The 13,628-nt window shown below is 46.1% G+C and overlaps 1 protein-coding gene across 1 annotated transcript in view; it reads left to right on the forward strand.

The window, feature by feature from the left end:
• Positions 1-289: 289 nt before the first annotated feature.
• The window catches only part of LOC146829670 (transforming growth factor beta activator LRRC32-like), a 56,731-nt gene continuing 43,392 nt past the window's right edge, over positions 290-13,628 (forward strand). The window contains exon 1 of the mRNA XM_085608343.1: positions 290-427. Coding sequence (XP_085464469.1) covers positions 290-427 — 138 coding nt within the window. The remainder of the gene's footprint in view (positions 428-13,628) is intronic.

Genomic DNA, 13,628 nt, shown 5'->3' on the forward strand with positions numbered 1-13,628 from the left:
CTGATCCTTGTAATAACTATCCCAGCTTCCGGGTCCCTCTGTCTCCCATGGCCACTGTGTCTCTCTCACCGCGTCTGTTCCTTATCGGGGCTCGTGCCCTCTCTCTGCTTCTCCATGACAGCCTGGGCTTCCCCTTGTCTCAGATATCTCTGTGCCCAAAGCACTCTCACTTCCTTAGGGAGGGGGCTAGTGCTCATCATGGCGTTGCCTCTCAGCCCCTGCCTCCTTATAAGACTCTGCTCCTGACAGCCCTCCACAGCCGGAGCTGGCAGCGGTCCCGGGGCCTGCCATGTGCCTGCTGCCAGCCTCGCCCAGCCAGCCCCGGCCGAGGCTGCTGCTGCCTCCGTGGTTTCAGTTCCTGCTCCTCGGGGTGTCTGCTGGGATCTACCAGCAGCCGAGCACAGCGCCTCGGGCAGAGTGTCAGCAGGTAAGGCTCGTCTCTCGCCTCCGTCCTCTCCCAGAGCTCTTGGAAGGGCATCACCAGAGGACCAGACCCACTGCTGGGTTCTAGGTCTGGGGAGGGCAGTGTGTTTACTGGGTTGGGGCAGTGACAGGTGGAGCCAGTCAATAGTGCAGCAGGCGCAGTAACACTAGTGCGGCTGCTCCCTCCTTATGTTTCTGTTTTGCTACCAGCCCCGGGGGTTGTGGGTCCATTTTCCAAACTTGCATCAGGGCCCAGGCACCCCTGCCACGCCATAGGGTGTAGTGCAGAGTAGGGCTTCAAAAGAGGGGCGGGGTTTGTAGGGTTGTAATTGGGTGTAAGTCAGTGCAGGCTTGTGAATGGATGTAAACCAGCGAAGCCCTGTTCCAAGTGATGGGAGCCGGGCAGTGAGGGTGTTCATGTTATGTTATTGTGTTTGTAAAGCGCTCAACTCACCCTGGGGCATCTCGGCGCTGCCTGATAGACCAACAACCCAGACAAAAAAAACAGCAGAAGGGACCAGAAGAAAGTTCAGAACAGAAAGGCTTTCAGCTTTTTCTTAAAAAGTTCATGTCTGGGGATTGATCGCAAAGCAAAGGGGAGCTAGTTCCAATATTTTGGGGCTAGATATGAGAAAGATCTTCCCCCTGTCCGAAGAAGACGGAAGCGGGGGACCTGCAGAAGACCCTGAGAAACAGATCTGAGATTCCTTGCGGGGCAGTATTTAAAAAGTTTTTTTTGTAAATAGAGAGGACCGCTATTGTTAAGAGAAGAATAGGTGAGACAACAGATCTTAAAGAAAGATCTCTTTTCCACCGTTAGCCAGTGGAGTTCTCTAAGTAATGGTCGAGAGGGGGTGCCTGCAGGTTGATTCAAGATCATCCTTGCAGCTGTGTTCTGGACCACATGCAGCTTGGCTAGGTGGGTCTTGCCTACTTCTGCCATCAATGCATTGCCGTAATCCAAACGGCTGGTGACCAGAGCTTGTACCAGAGTCCTACGATGGTAGGTAGGCATATAGGGAAGGATTTTTCTCAAAAGCCGAAGGCTATAATAGCAGGAGGCAGATGTAGTCGCGATATGTTCTTTCATAGACAGTGAACTATCAATTTTTATACCCAGGTCATTAACTGAGACCTTGGGGACAGGGGCAGAGCCCAATTGAATTGGCCACCAATCGCTTGACCAGGCCTCGGTTGCTTTGCCCAGTAGCATAATCTCTGATTTGTCTGTATTTAGTTGCAGGTATGAGATGAATGAGAGGTTGGCAGCTTTGTCCTAGTTAGTCATGGGTGGCAGGAGCAGTAGGGTCATGGATGGGTGGGAGACAATGTATGGTCATGAATATGTGGCACGCAGTGTAGGGTTACTTATTGATCAAGGCAACACAAAGTTATGAATCGGGGGCAGTGCAGGGTTATTTGTATTTGTGAGTGGCAGGCAGTGTAGGGAAAGTAAGAGAGGTCACGCTACAAGAAATATGGAACAGCAGTAAAAATAGATTGCAATTATATGTCTATTTGAAGAACAGTGTATATATCTATGCGGGTCCAAGCAGTGCATGCCAAAGGTGTGAGTGATAGTTACTTTAGGGCACAAGTTATAGTTACTTGAGATAACTATAACTGTGAGTTTCAGTGGTTTTGTTAGTTTATATTTTATTAGAAATGTTCATGTAGCCGCACCTTTCATTTACCCTCTCATTCAATTGCCAAGGTTTCTTTTCCAATGTAAAGTAGGACATTATTGCATTTTCTTCACTATAACATCACTTTAACCTTTGGGTTTTTAAGTGAATTTCTATGTTTTTTTCTGTAAAGTAAGTTGCAGTAGGCCTTTGACCGTGTGCGGTGTGGGGTTGGACTGAAAGGTCACGCTCAAACCCTGTGGTCACCCAACCCCCTTTTTAGGTCTCGCCTGACCCAGCGCATGCGCTGGTCTGGCGAGACTTATTGAGAGGGCTCCAAAAAGTGCTACCAGGCCTGCCTAGAGCTACAGTGAATGTGCACGGGCGCGCATGCCGCGCTATACCGCAATTACTTTCACTTTCGCGGCCACACGACCACTTTGCATAGCCAATAGGTCTCGCTTTTGGGACCTTATAAGTATTTAGTTATGCAACTGTTGCATGGCTAAACACTTATAAGGTCCCAAAGGCGAGACCTATTGGCTATGCCAAGGCTTGTTTTATTTTGTTGCACCACTAACGTGCAGATCTGCCACAATTCTTTATGGGGTTGAGATGGGGCTCATGGTGGATCTGCGGATTCACTGGACTCCTCCAGAACCACTCCACCCACACGGCCCAGGGGGTAGAACTCTGCCTTTTATGTATTTTTTTATTTTGTAAGACTCGGAGGACTAAGTCGCTGGGTCTAAGATGGCAGGCTCAACTTGGCCTTCAGGGCTGACCAGCCAATCACAACGTGCTCTGGAGCTAACAGATTTGTGGATCCTTCCCACAGGGACTGCAACGTGAACATGAATCATCTTTCAAAAACTGCTGAATGGATCTACAACAAATCACAAGAAGCGCGCTTTCTGGATCAAGATCTCGCTTTCTGCTGAATTCGGTGTCATTCCGTTCAGCCGTTCTTTGCAGCGTCGCTGTATAATTTTCCTGTGGAAAATTGCATGGGGGAAAAACGTGTTTTGGCTCCCCTTTTTCTCATCCCCGCTTGATGGATCACCCCTTAAACTTTCCTGGAAGATGCTGGGAATTTATACTGATTGAAGGTGGAATAGAATTCCATCCCTTGAGTGCATTCTTTTTTTGTGCATGTTGGCCTTTGTGGTCCATGTCTTTCTAGCATAAGTAGGTATACTTCTGTGTGCAATTACAATACTAATCATTCATAAATAGCAAATATACAAACTGGGTTTTTTGCATGTAAGAAGAGTCAATTACTACAAATGAATCTCTTTTAATCGACTTAGAAAAATGAAACATTGAATTATAACCGGTTCAAACTTATGTCTTGTAGTTATATAGAGCTGCTTGCAGTTGCAGCATTCTTAACTGGATGGTAGCTTGCAACATGTAGGTTACACAAGGATCTCTGCAACAAAGCCATTAACCCACTGAGCCATCTTGCCTAATATAGAAATCTGGAACTATACGTTCAATGCAATGCTCTGCAGCAGGCACCTTAACCTCTTGATGCTTAAATCAGTTATCAGAGACCTCTAGCAAGTGTTTTATCCATGTACCAGTATGCTGGTATAACACCCTGAAACAGGCTGGGTACACACTGCTCTGTAATGGAGATGCCTTAGCCCTCTGTCCTTTCTTAAAATGTGATTGTTGTCACCAATTAAGTAAAAACGGTTAGCTTTACTATAATATCTTCCATGTTGGAAGAGGCCCAGGCTGCCTGCCATTGACTCTGTATTTCAAGGTGCTTGCCTTCATGCCTCTACCTTCATGGCTGCACCCTTTCTCTGCTCCCCCCACTCACTTGGTGTGTTCTCAGAGTACAGGATTTCCACTCCCAGTAATGAATGGTAGGAAATGTTCTATTACTGCAGGTAAGTCGTGCCTGCAGTCTGACATGCAAGACTGAGAGCAGAGTATATGGAAGCCTGCTCTCCCTCCATGAAAACGGACCTTCATGTTTTATTACAGTCTTTTTGTGCCACCAGTGCTCACGTGATATCAGAATTCTACTGCTCGAAGTGCCTGCTCCTAGATCCAGCCCCCTCCCCTCCCCCTTAGCCTCCGTGTGCAGAGCCCACCATCAGCGTACGGCGCCCTCCGACCTCTCGTCTAAAGCCCCTTTATGGCACGTCAGGCCCCATTGTCTCCCCGCTGCTCCTCATCCTTCTACACTACACAAAACACCAAAAAGGCGTTAGGTAACCCCATTCAATAGATCACAACCCCTCACTCAGAAACCCAACAACACCCAGTCCGCTCGGGCCCCTCTCCACCTCCTCAGTAACCTGCATGAAGCCATCAAGCCCTCACTCAGAAACCCATCAACACCCAGTCCGCTCGGGCCCCTCTCCACCTCCTCATTAACCTGCATGAAGCCATCAACCCCTCACTCAGAAACCCATCAACACCCAGTCCGCTCGGGCCCCTCTCCACCTCCTCAGTAACCTTCATGAAGCCATCAACCCCTCACTCAGAAACCCATCAACACCCAGTCCGCTCGGGCCCCTCTCCACCTCCTCAGTAACCTGCATGAAGCCATCAAGCCCTCACTCAGAAACCCAACAACACCCAGTCCGCTCGGGCCCCTCTCCACCTCCTCAGTAACCTGCATGAAGCCATCAACCCCTCACTCAGAAACCCAACAACACCCAGTCCGCTCGGGCCCCTCTCCACCTCCTCAGTAACCTGCATGAAGCCATCAACCCCTCACTCAGAAACCCAACAACACCCAGTCCGCTCGGGCCCCTCTCCACCTCCTCAGTAACCTGCATGAAGCCATCAAGCCCTCACTCAGAAACCCAACAACACCCAGTCCGCTCGGGCCCCTCTCCACCTCCTCAGTAACCTGCATGAAGCCATCAACCCCTCACTCAGAAACCCAACAACACCCAGTCCGCTCGGGCCCCTCTCCACCTCCTCAGTAACCTGCATGAAGCCATCAAGCCCTCACTCAGAAACCCAACAACACCCAGTTTGCTCGGAACCCGTCCACCTCCTCAGTAACCTGCATGAAGCCATCAACCACTCACTCAGAAACCCAACAACACCCAGTCCGCTCGGGCCCCTCTCCACCTCCTCAGTAACCTGCATGAAGCCATCAACCCCTCACTCAGAAACCCAACAACACCCAGTCCGCTCGGGCCCCTCTCCACCTCCTCAGTAACCTGCATGAAGCCATCAACCCCTCACTCAGAAACCCAACAACACCCAGTCCGCTCGGGCCCCTCTCCACCTTCTCATTAACCTGCATGGAGCCATCAAGCCCTCACTCAGAAACCCAACAACACCCAGTCCGCTCGGGCCCCTCTCCACCTCCTCAGTAACCTGCATGAAGCCATCAAGCCCTCACTCAGAAACCCAACAACACCCAGTCCGCTCGGGCCCCTCTCCACCTCTTCAGTCACCTGCATGAAGCCATCAAGCCCTCACTCAGAAACCCAACAACACCCAGTCTGCTCGGGCCCCTCTCCACCTCCTCAGTAACCTGCATGAAGCCATCAACCCCTCACTCAGAAACCCAACAACACCCAGTCCGCTCGGGCCCCTCTCCACCTCCTCAGTAACCTGCATGAAGCCATCAAGCCCTCACTCAGAAACCCAACAACACCCAGTCCGCTCGGGCCCCTCTCCACCTCCTCAGTAACCTGCATGAAGCCATCAACCCCTCACTCAGAAACCCAACAACACCCAGTCCGCTCGGGCCCCTCTCCACCTCCTCAGTAACCTGCATGAAGCCATCAAGCCCTCACTCAGAAACCCAACAACACCCAGTTTGCTCGGCCCCCGTCCACCTCCTCAGTAACCTGCATGAAGCCATCAACCACTCACTCAGAAACCCAACAACACCCAGTCCGCTCGGGCCCCTCTCCACCTCCTCAGTAACCTGCATGAAGCCATCAACCCCTCACTCAGAAACCCAACAACACCCAGTCCGCTCGGGCCCCTCTCCACCTCCTCAGTAACCTGCATGAAGCCATCAACCCCTCACTCAGAAACCCAACAACACCCAGTCCGCTCGGGCCCCTCTCCACCTTCTCATTAACCTGCATGGAGCCATCAAGCCCTCACTCAGTAACCCAACAACACCCAGTCCGCTCGGGCCCCTCTCCACCTCCTCAGTAACCTGCATGAAGCCATCAAGCCCTCACTCAGAAACCCAACAACACCCAGTCCGCTCGGCCCCCGTCCACCTCCTCAGTAACCTGCATGAAGCCATCAAGCCCTCACTGTAGTTTCATTGCCTTTAATTCATTTCAAGGAAACAGCCACACATACATGGACTGCTTCGAGGAATGTCCAAGGCTAAACCCAATGACCAATCATGTACCAGAGCAATACAATACTTGTATTACACAAAGAAACGGTGTTCATGGAAGTTGGCGGTACAGAAGCTACAGAAAAAGTTTGAAAAGCACTGAAACACATTTTCAAGTGCACAAATCATACCGTTACGTAAAATAATGCATATAGTTATGTTATTTGTTGTGAGTATTAATCTGTAATGCGTGTATTCAACAGCACCTTAAGTGGTGCACAGCTGCCTCATTTTACTACTGCGTTTGAATAATAAACATATGCCAATAAAAAACCAAGACAGAACAGAAGTAATAGGCATAAGGCATTAAATATATTCATAAAAAATAAATAGAAAATATGAAAAAATATTAACTCTATGCTGAAATCAACTGTATAGTAATATAAGGAAAAAGAGAGAAGGGGAAGAGAAAATGGAGAGCAATATGTAGCATGTAATATCAAATAAGGAAATATAACAGTAACTAAAACTGTAGACACTATAACAAGAAAGGAAAAAATAAATCACCTTTTGTCTTTTGTTTTGAAAAACAAATGTACAACATTATACAAAAGCAGAGTGGAAGAAATTCAAGGTGGTTTCCTACAGCATCTGGTACAGAGATAATGGTATTAGCGGAAGAGGCACAAACGGATACATACTTGGTTAGTTGGAGCCATAAAAGATGCTTTTTAATAGCTAGAGAAATAGGAGTGAAGTAGTTGGTGTTAAATCCATGATGAAAACAAATGACATTCCACCAAGACCTGAAAGTGACATTATGAGCTTGTTTCCAATTCGATGTAATCAAATGAAATGCAGCAGCCAATAGTAAATCTATTGGTTCTTAGCCTGGAGTTAGATGAGACCACTGAAGTACCAAACTACCTAAGAAAATATTAGTAAAAGAGAATGCAATAGCAACATTAAAGATATTATTAATTTGTGAGCCATATAGTTTTTATGAAGTGTATTACTATTTAATATTCCACAGATATCAATGTTAATGGGTTTGATGCAATTTTTGGCATTGATTGTGTGTTATTGTGGCACCTTGGGTAATGACACTTCATGCTCAGTTTCTGTGTTTCCTGAATGTCTGTACAGTCAACATCTTGTCAAATGTGGATTCCATTTCAGGCCTTGGGAGTTCCTAAGCACATCATAGAAAAATAATATTTGATAGCAGTTAAAACTCAGTGGCACTATTTGGAATGATAGAAATACAGGTTCAACATTCTGTGTGTTACAATCCTCGGGCTGGAGGCATTTGTCCCCTTGACGTTGAGAAAGTGGATTCATGTACCAAGGGCCTGATTTGGACCATGCAATATCGTAAGGTGCCCTTTCGAGGAGCATGTGGAAGGGTATTCTCCAGGTATAGAGGTGTCTACCAACGCACCCAACAGTACCAGTCCTTTGAACCACAGTATCATCAAAGTTACCAGCAACCAGCATATCGACAACCAACTACAGCTGGTTTCTCCAGACAGGAGCTCTCGCAGGAAGCCACATTCCCAGGTACGCGACTCAGGTTGCAAGCAGAAACCTCATTCAGATACCAGCTAGTGCTTCACCCCCCTACACGGTGCAAACATTTCCAGTCACATCCTTCAGTGGCGCAACATTACTACCGACAAATGGATCCTGGACTTGATATTCTATGGCCACACTCTAGAATTTGTCCGATGTCCACCAAACACTCCACCCAGGGGTCACATCCCCCTCGTCTTCACTTACTTAAACAAAAAGTGAATATTATGCTAATAAAGGGAGCTACAGAGGAAATTCCTGTGTCCCAAAGACGTAAAGGTTTTTACTCCAGTTTTTTCCTGATACGCAAGAAATAAGGGGAGTGGAGATCTATTATAGACATCAGACAGCTCAACAAATTCCTCAGAAGTCAAACTTCAGGATGATTACGCTCTCAAATATCCTTCATCGGAGACTTCCTGGATCTGGAAGATGCCTACTTTCATGTCCCTATCCAAGCCAAGCACCGGAAGTATTTCCGATTCATAGTAGCTGGAACCCATTATCAGTTCAGAGTCCAGTTCAGAGAAATCTGCTCTATGTATATTCACCAAGTTCTTGGCCCCAGTTTCAGCCACTTTACTGAACCAAAGTCATCAAGTATACCCATACTTGGACGACTGTCTCCTAAAAGCTCCAATGGTTCATCAAGCTGCCAGGGCTATGGAAGCCTGCATAACACTCTTTCACAAGCTGGGCTTTACCATAAACCAACGGAATTCGAAGTCATTCCCAGTCAGACAATGACGTTCCTGGGGGCTATGCTAGATACAGCGCGGTTTATGTCAACAAGCAAGGAGGAACCAAGTCTCTTACTCTTTCTCAAGAGGCCCAACAGCTTTGAAGTTGGTTAATGGATCATGGAATATCCCTAAAAGTGGAGCATGTCCCATGATTTCGGAATACTCTGGCAGATGCCCTCAGCAGGACAAATGACAGTTGCCATGAGTGGGACCTGGACCAGGCTCAACTGGACAGGATCTTCTCGCAGTGGGGAACACCGGCACTGGATCTGTTTGCACCCAACACCAAATGCTGTTCTTCACCAGAAGATTCCCTCTCCCAAGATCATGGGGGAATGCCCTTTCAATACGTTGGTTCAGGATGTATGCTTACGCCTAGCCACCCATCCCATTGATTCTTAAAGTACTCACCAAAATGAAAGCGGAACGCTGCGCCATGATGGCCCAGGCAGTCCTGGTTTTCAGAGCTTCTCCTTCTCTCAGAAGCCAAGTCCATCTGTCTTCTACCGACGCTGACACTACTAACTATAAACGAGGGCCAGATGTGTCACCCGGAGACAGCATATCTCCAATTGCATGCATGGCTCCTGAATTCTATGAGTTTAAGGATCTGAGTATTACTCAGGAATATAAAGATATTCTCGCCAGGTCTCGAGCGGAAAGCACCAATAAGACACAAAGGCTAAAATGGAGATGATTCTGTCACTGGTGCCAACAAAACTATTTGGATACATACCTCGCTACTCCAGGACACATCCTCCCATACCTACTTTCCCTAGCGAAATCAAGCCTGGTATATTTATCATTGAAAGTCCATCTGTTCGCTAAATCTCGATACAGGCGCTTGTCTAAATTCCGTCTCTGTTCACCAGAATTGTAAAGCAATTAATGCAAGGGCTGTACCGTATTTTTCCCCCTGTGAAAGCTCCACCTCCGGAGTGGCATTTCAATATAGTCCTATCACAACTGATGAGGCAACCCTTTGAGCCTATCCATAGGATGGACATCAAGTACTTGACATGAAAGGTTACTTTTCTTCTCGCTATGACATCCACCAGGAGAGTCAGTGAAATACAGGCTTTTACAATAAAACAACCTTTTCTTCGCTTTACAAATGATTTGGTAATCCTCCGAACAAATCCTAAATTCACCCCTAAGGTTCCTTCGCAATTCCACCTAAATTAACCTATCGTTCATTCCCTGATCACATTACATGAGCGGACCAAACTCTGCATACTCTAGACATTAAGAGGTGTCTTAAATTCTATCTGCAAAAGACTATGACTATCCGCAAAACTGACCAACTGTTTGTAGCCTATGGACAAGGTTGTCAGGGTACTGTTGTTACGAAGGCTACTATTGCAGATGGATCGCAGTCACAATACAGTTTTGCCACGACAAAGCAGGAACGCCTTTGATAAGAACAGTTAGAGTGCATTCCACAAGAGCAGTCTCCACCCCGGCTGCTATGTTCGCAGGGAATCCACTGGAAAAAATATGCAGGGTTGCATCGTGGAAATCCACGCACACAGTCCCGCATTATTACTGCCTGGAATCGATAAAGCATGCTGACGCAGCCGCGGGACAGGAAGTGCTACGCCATTTGTTTCAGTAAGGTCAGCCTCTTTAATTAGGGGAGTTCATTTCTGTTTTAATGTTGTCATGTGTATCAAAAATGGTCTTTCTATTGATTATTGAAAATGTTATACTTGTATAATATAATAGGAATATTTATTTTACATGTCTATACGTATTGCGTACATATGGTTATGCACCAGTTCTCTCAAAAGGAATGTTTGTTCGTGTACACATTTTCATATAGTTCTAGTACTACCCACCATCCTCTAAGGGTACTTAATTGTTTTCAATACTGATTGCTATTCTGATTCAAGCATGTGAATCTATGAAAGATACCCGAGCACTGGATAAGAAATAAGTTACTTATCTGTAACTGCAGTTATCCAGTATTGGTATCTTTCATAGATTCACATACAACCCACCCTGCTCTGAGAGGCTCCCCTTATACTTCGGTATTCCGATGCACACCTGTGCTGTAAAATCTGAAGGATTCAGCCTCTCTTGGGAAGGTTCTAGAGGGTGCTAACCACTGATTGGTTGTATCTAAAGTTTGGTCCTTTAAAAAAAAAAAGGAGGTAGATAGGCTATTATATTCATGGTTTACACCATGATAGCCTATGAACATTTTTATTACTGCTTTATGTATGGTACCGTGGTACTCCCACTTCGACGACAGTGAATGAGTCAAGCATGGAGAACATCTGGGCCGTGTTGGAGGCATACGGTATCCCGGATAACCTTATAGGAATTTTAAAAACTTTGCATTTGGAATCGTGTGCCCAGGTCAGGTGAAAGATGGGAGGAGATCTTACAGCTAAGATAAGCATCAATCGTGGTGTTAGACGGGTGCGCACTGGTTCCCACACTTTTTAGTATATATAAAAATCGGGCAGTAGAATGGCTACCAAAATGCAATCTTGACGCTCCTAAGTCAGTGGGTACGAGTGTACGAATCTTAATGTTTGCTGATGACACTCTTTTAATACCTCGTACTCCACGTGGACTTCAGATGTTGATGGACCATTTTTCATCCTTCTGCCGCACAAGTGGCCTAGAGATTAATGCTGCAAAATGTATAGTACTAATCCCCATCGATCATTCATGGGCAATATGAGGATTGCGACGGACCCCTTGGAGCGAGTAGAGTCCTTCGACTATTTGGGATTAAAACTGTTTGATAAGATGTCTTTGGCACAACAGCTAAAGATAAGCAAAACAATCTTACTCCAAAGGTCCATGGCCATAGGGAAAAAAATACAAGGCTACCTCCAGTAGAGCAGTAACCCCAGCTCTGGAAGTATACAGAGCCATTTCCCTCTCAGGGGCAGTGTATGGGGCAGAGCTCTGGCGGTGGACTGACTCAACTTTGCTCTCTAGTGCAGAAAATTAACTTATCAGGTCCCGGTTTCATCGCCCTTGTAGCACCCCCTCTCACCCTACTTCGATTCGACCTGGGCTTAAAAAGAATTGATCACGTGGCTGGGCTTAAAAAGAATTGATCACATGGTTTTATTAAAACGTTTAATGAATTGGATCCGAGTCTGGGTTACCCCTTAACTTGATATTTATACGAAAACCGTATGAGATTATTAGCCTGGACAAGAAACTTTGCATCCCCTGGTTAAGGAAGATAAAGTCATTGTGTGAGTTTCTTAGGAAGAATGAGGTATGGCTGCACCTGGATCAAATGGCAAAGGGTAAAATAGTAACACTAAAACAAGTCTATTGGGACAGTAGGCTGGAACAAACATGGAAAGACCAGAAAGTGTAGAGTCTAACAGAGATGTTTTTGAGTCACAAAAATGGCCCTTTTTCTGAGCCATTTCTAGACAGAATACAACCAGCTCAGGCCAAAATGTTGTATATAAAGTTTAGACTTTGCAATTTACTGTAAAATTCCTTCACGTCCATATGGGATAAAAACAGCTACACAACTCCAAATTGCCCCTTTTGTCTGCAGACAGAGAAATCTATTGATCACTTTTTATTACTTTGTCCTACTTACATTATACCTTGCAAGAAATGGATCCTTCCAGTGTGTAAGTTGTTGGCAATTGTCCATTAGTGGGAAGCTTCTAGAATTCTTAGATGTGACACAAACAAGAAAATCCAGATTCTTACTATGGGCATGGAGAACCAGAGCCACTAAGCTAAAGGCGTCTCCTTAGGGGAAGGTTTGTTCTCGGAATAGGGTTATCAAGTGCAAGATGCACTGACACTTTAAAGTCCGTCGAGGAGGACATTTATATATTATTTTAGCGATGTGGGATATTGGAATCATCAGCTTTAAATGCTGTATTTATTTAAATCTTTGTTTTAATATAAGTCAATTGATATGTTGTGATTACTTTTATTCCTATTTATAATAGGTTTGGCTTAGCTATTTATTGTTGGGTGTAAATTGTTTGTATATTGCATGAACTCTTATGGGCATAAAGCCAAAATAAAGTATAGATTGAATTGAACTATTCAATAGCAGGACAGGGCATTTAACATCTATGGACATAAAGAGAGGTATAATTCTTTTTAGACCGGTGTGCCTGGTGTATTCAACATGGCGGACCAGATATAGCCTAGCTTTAGGTTACTATGGACTTAGTACCTCTAGCTCATCTTCACATGAGGCCATTTCAAGAAGAGCTTCGACTGCAATGGATTCAAACAACGGGATCCTTTGACGGTGTGATCTCTATCACTCCACGCATGTGAGGGGCTTTCAGATGGTGGAGCCTAAGGTCGCATCTTTCACAAAGCCTCTATTTTCTGCCTCTGGTTCCAGAATTTATTGTCACCAAAGATGCTTCTATGGAGGGTTGGGGAGACCATCTGCAAGACCTCCAGATTCAGGAGAAATGGTCCTCGTTCCAATGACTAATGCACATCAACAGGTTGGAGCTCAAAGCCATCTTTTTCTCCCTGCAGGCTTTCCGTCCTCAGATAGCAGAATCATGGGTGTTGGTCCGGACGGACATCACCACAAACATGTTTTATGTCAACAAGCAAGGAGGAACCAAGTCTCTTACTCTATCTCAAGAGGCTCAAGAGCTTTGAAGTTGGTTAATGGATCATGGAATATCCCTAAAAGCGAATCATGCCCTAGGGCTTCGGAATACTCTGGCAGATGCCCTCGGCAGGACAAAGGACAGCTGCCCCAAGTGGGAGCTGGACCAGGGTCAATTGGACAGGATCTTCTCACAGTGGGGAAACCTGCGCTGAATCTGTTTGCAACCAACACCAATACCAAATGCCGTTCTTCACCAGAAGATTCCCTCCCCCAAGCTCATGGGGGACTGCCCTTTCAATGCGTTGGTCTGGGATGTATGCTTACGCTTCCCCGCATCCCAAGTTCTCACCAAAATGAAAGTGGAATGTTGCCCTAAGATGGCCCAGGCAACACTGGTT

This window comes from Triturus cristatus, chromosome 5_2, assembly GCF_964204655.1.
Source record: "Triturus cristatus chromosome 5_2, aTriCri1.1, whole genome shotgun sequence".
Classification (NCBI taxonomy): Eukaryota; Metazoa; Chordata; class Amphibia; order Caudata; family Salamandridae; genus Triturus; species Triturus cristatus.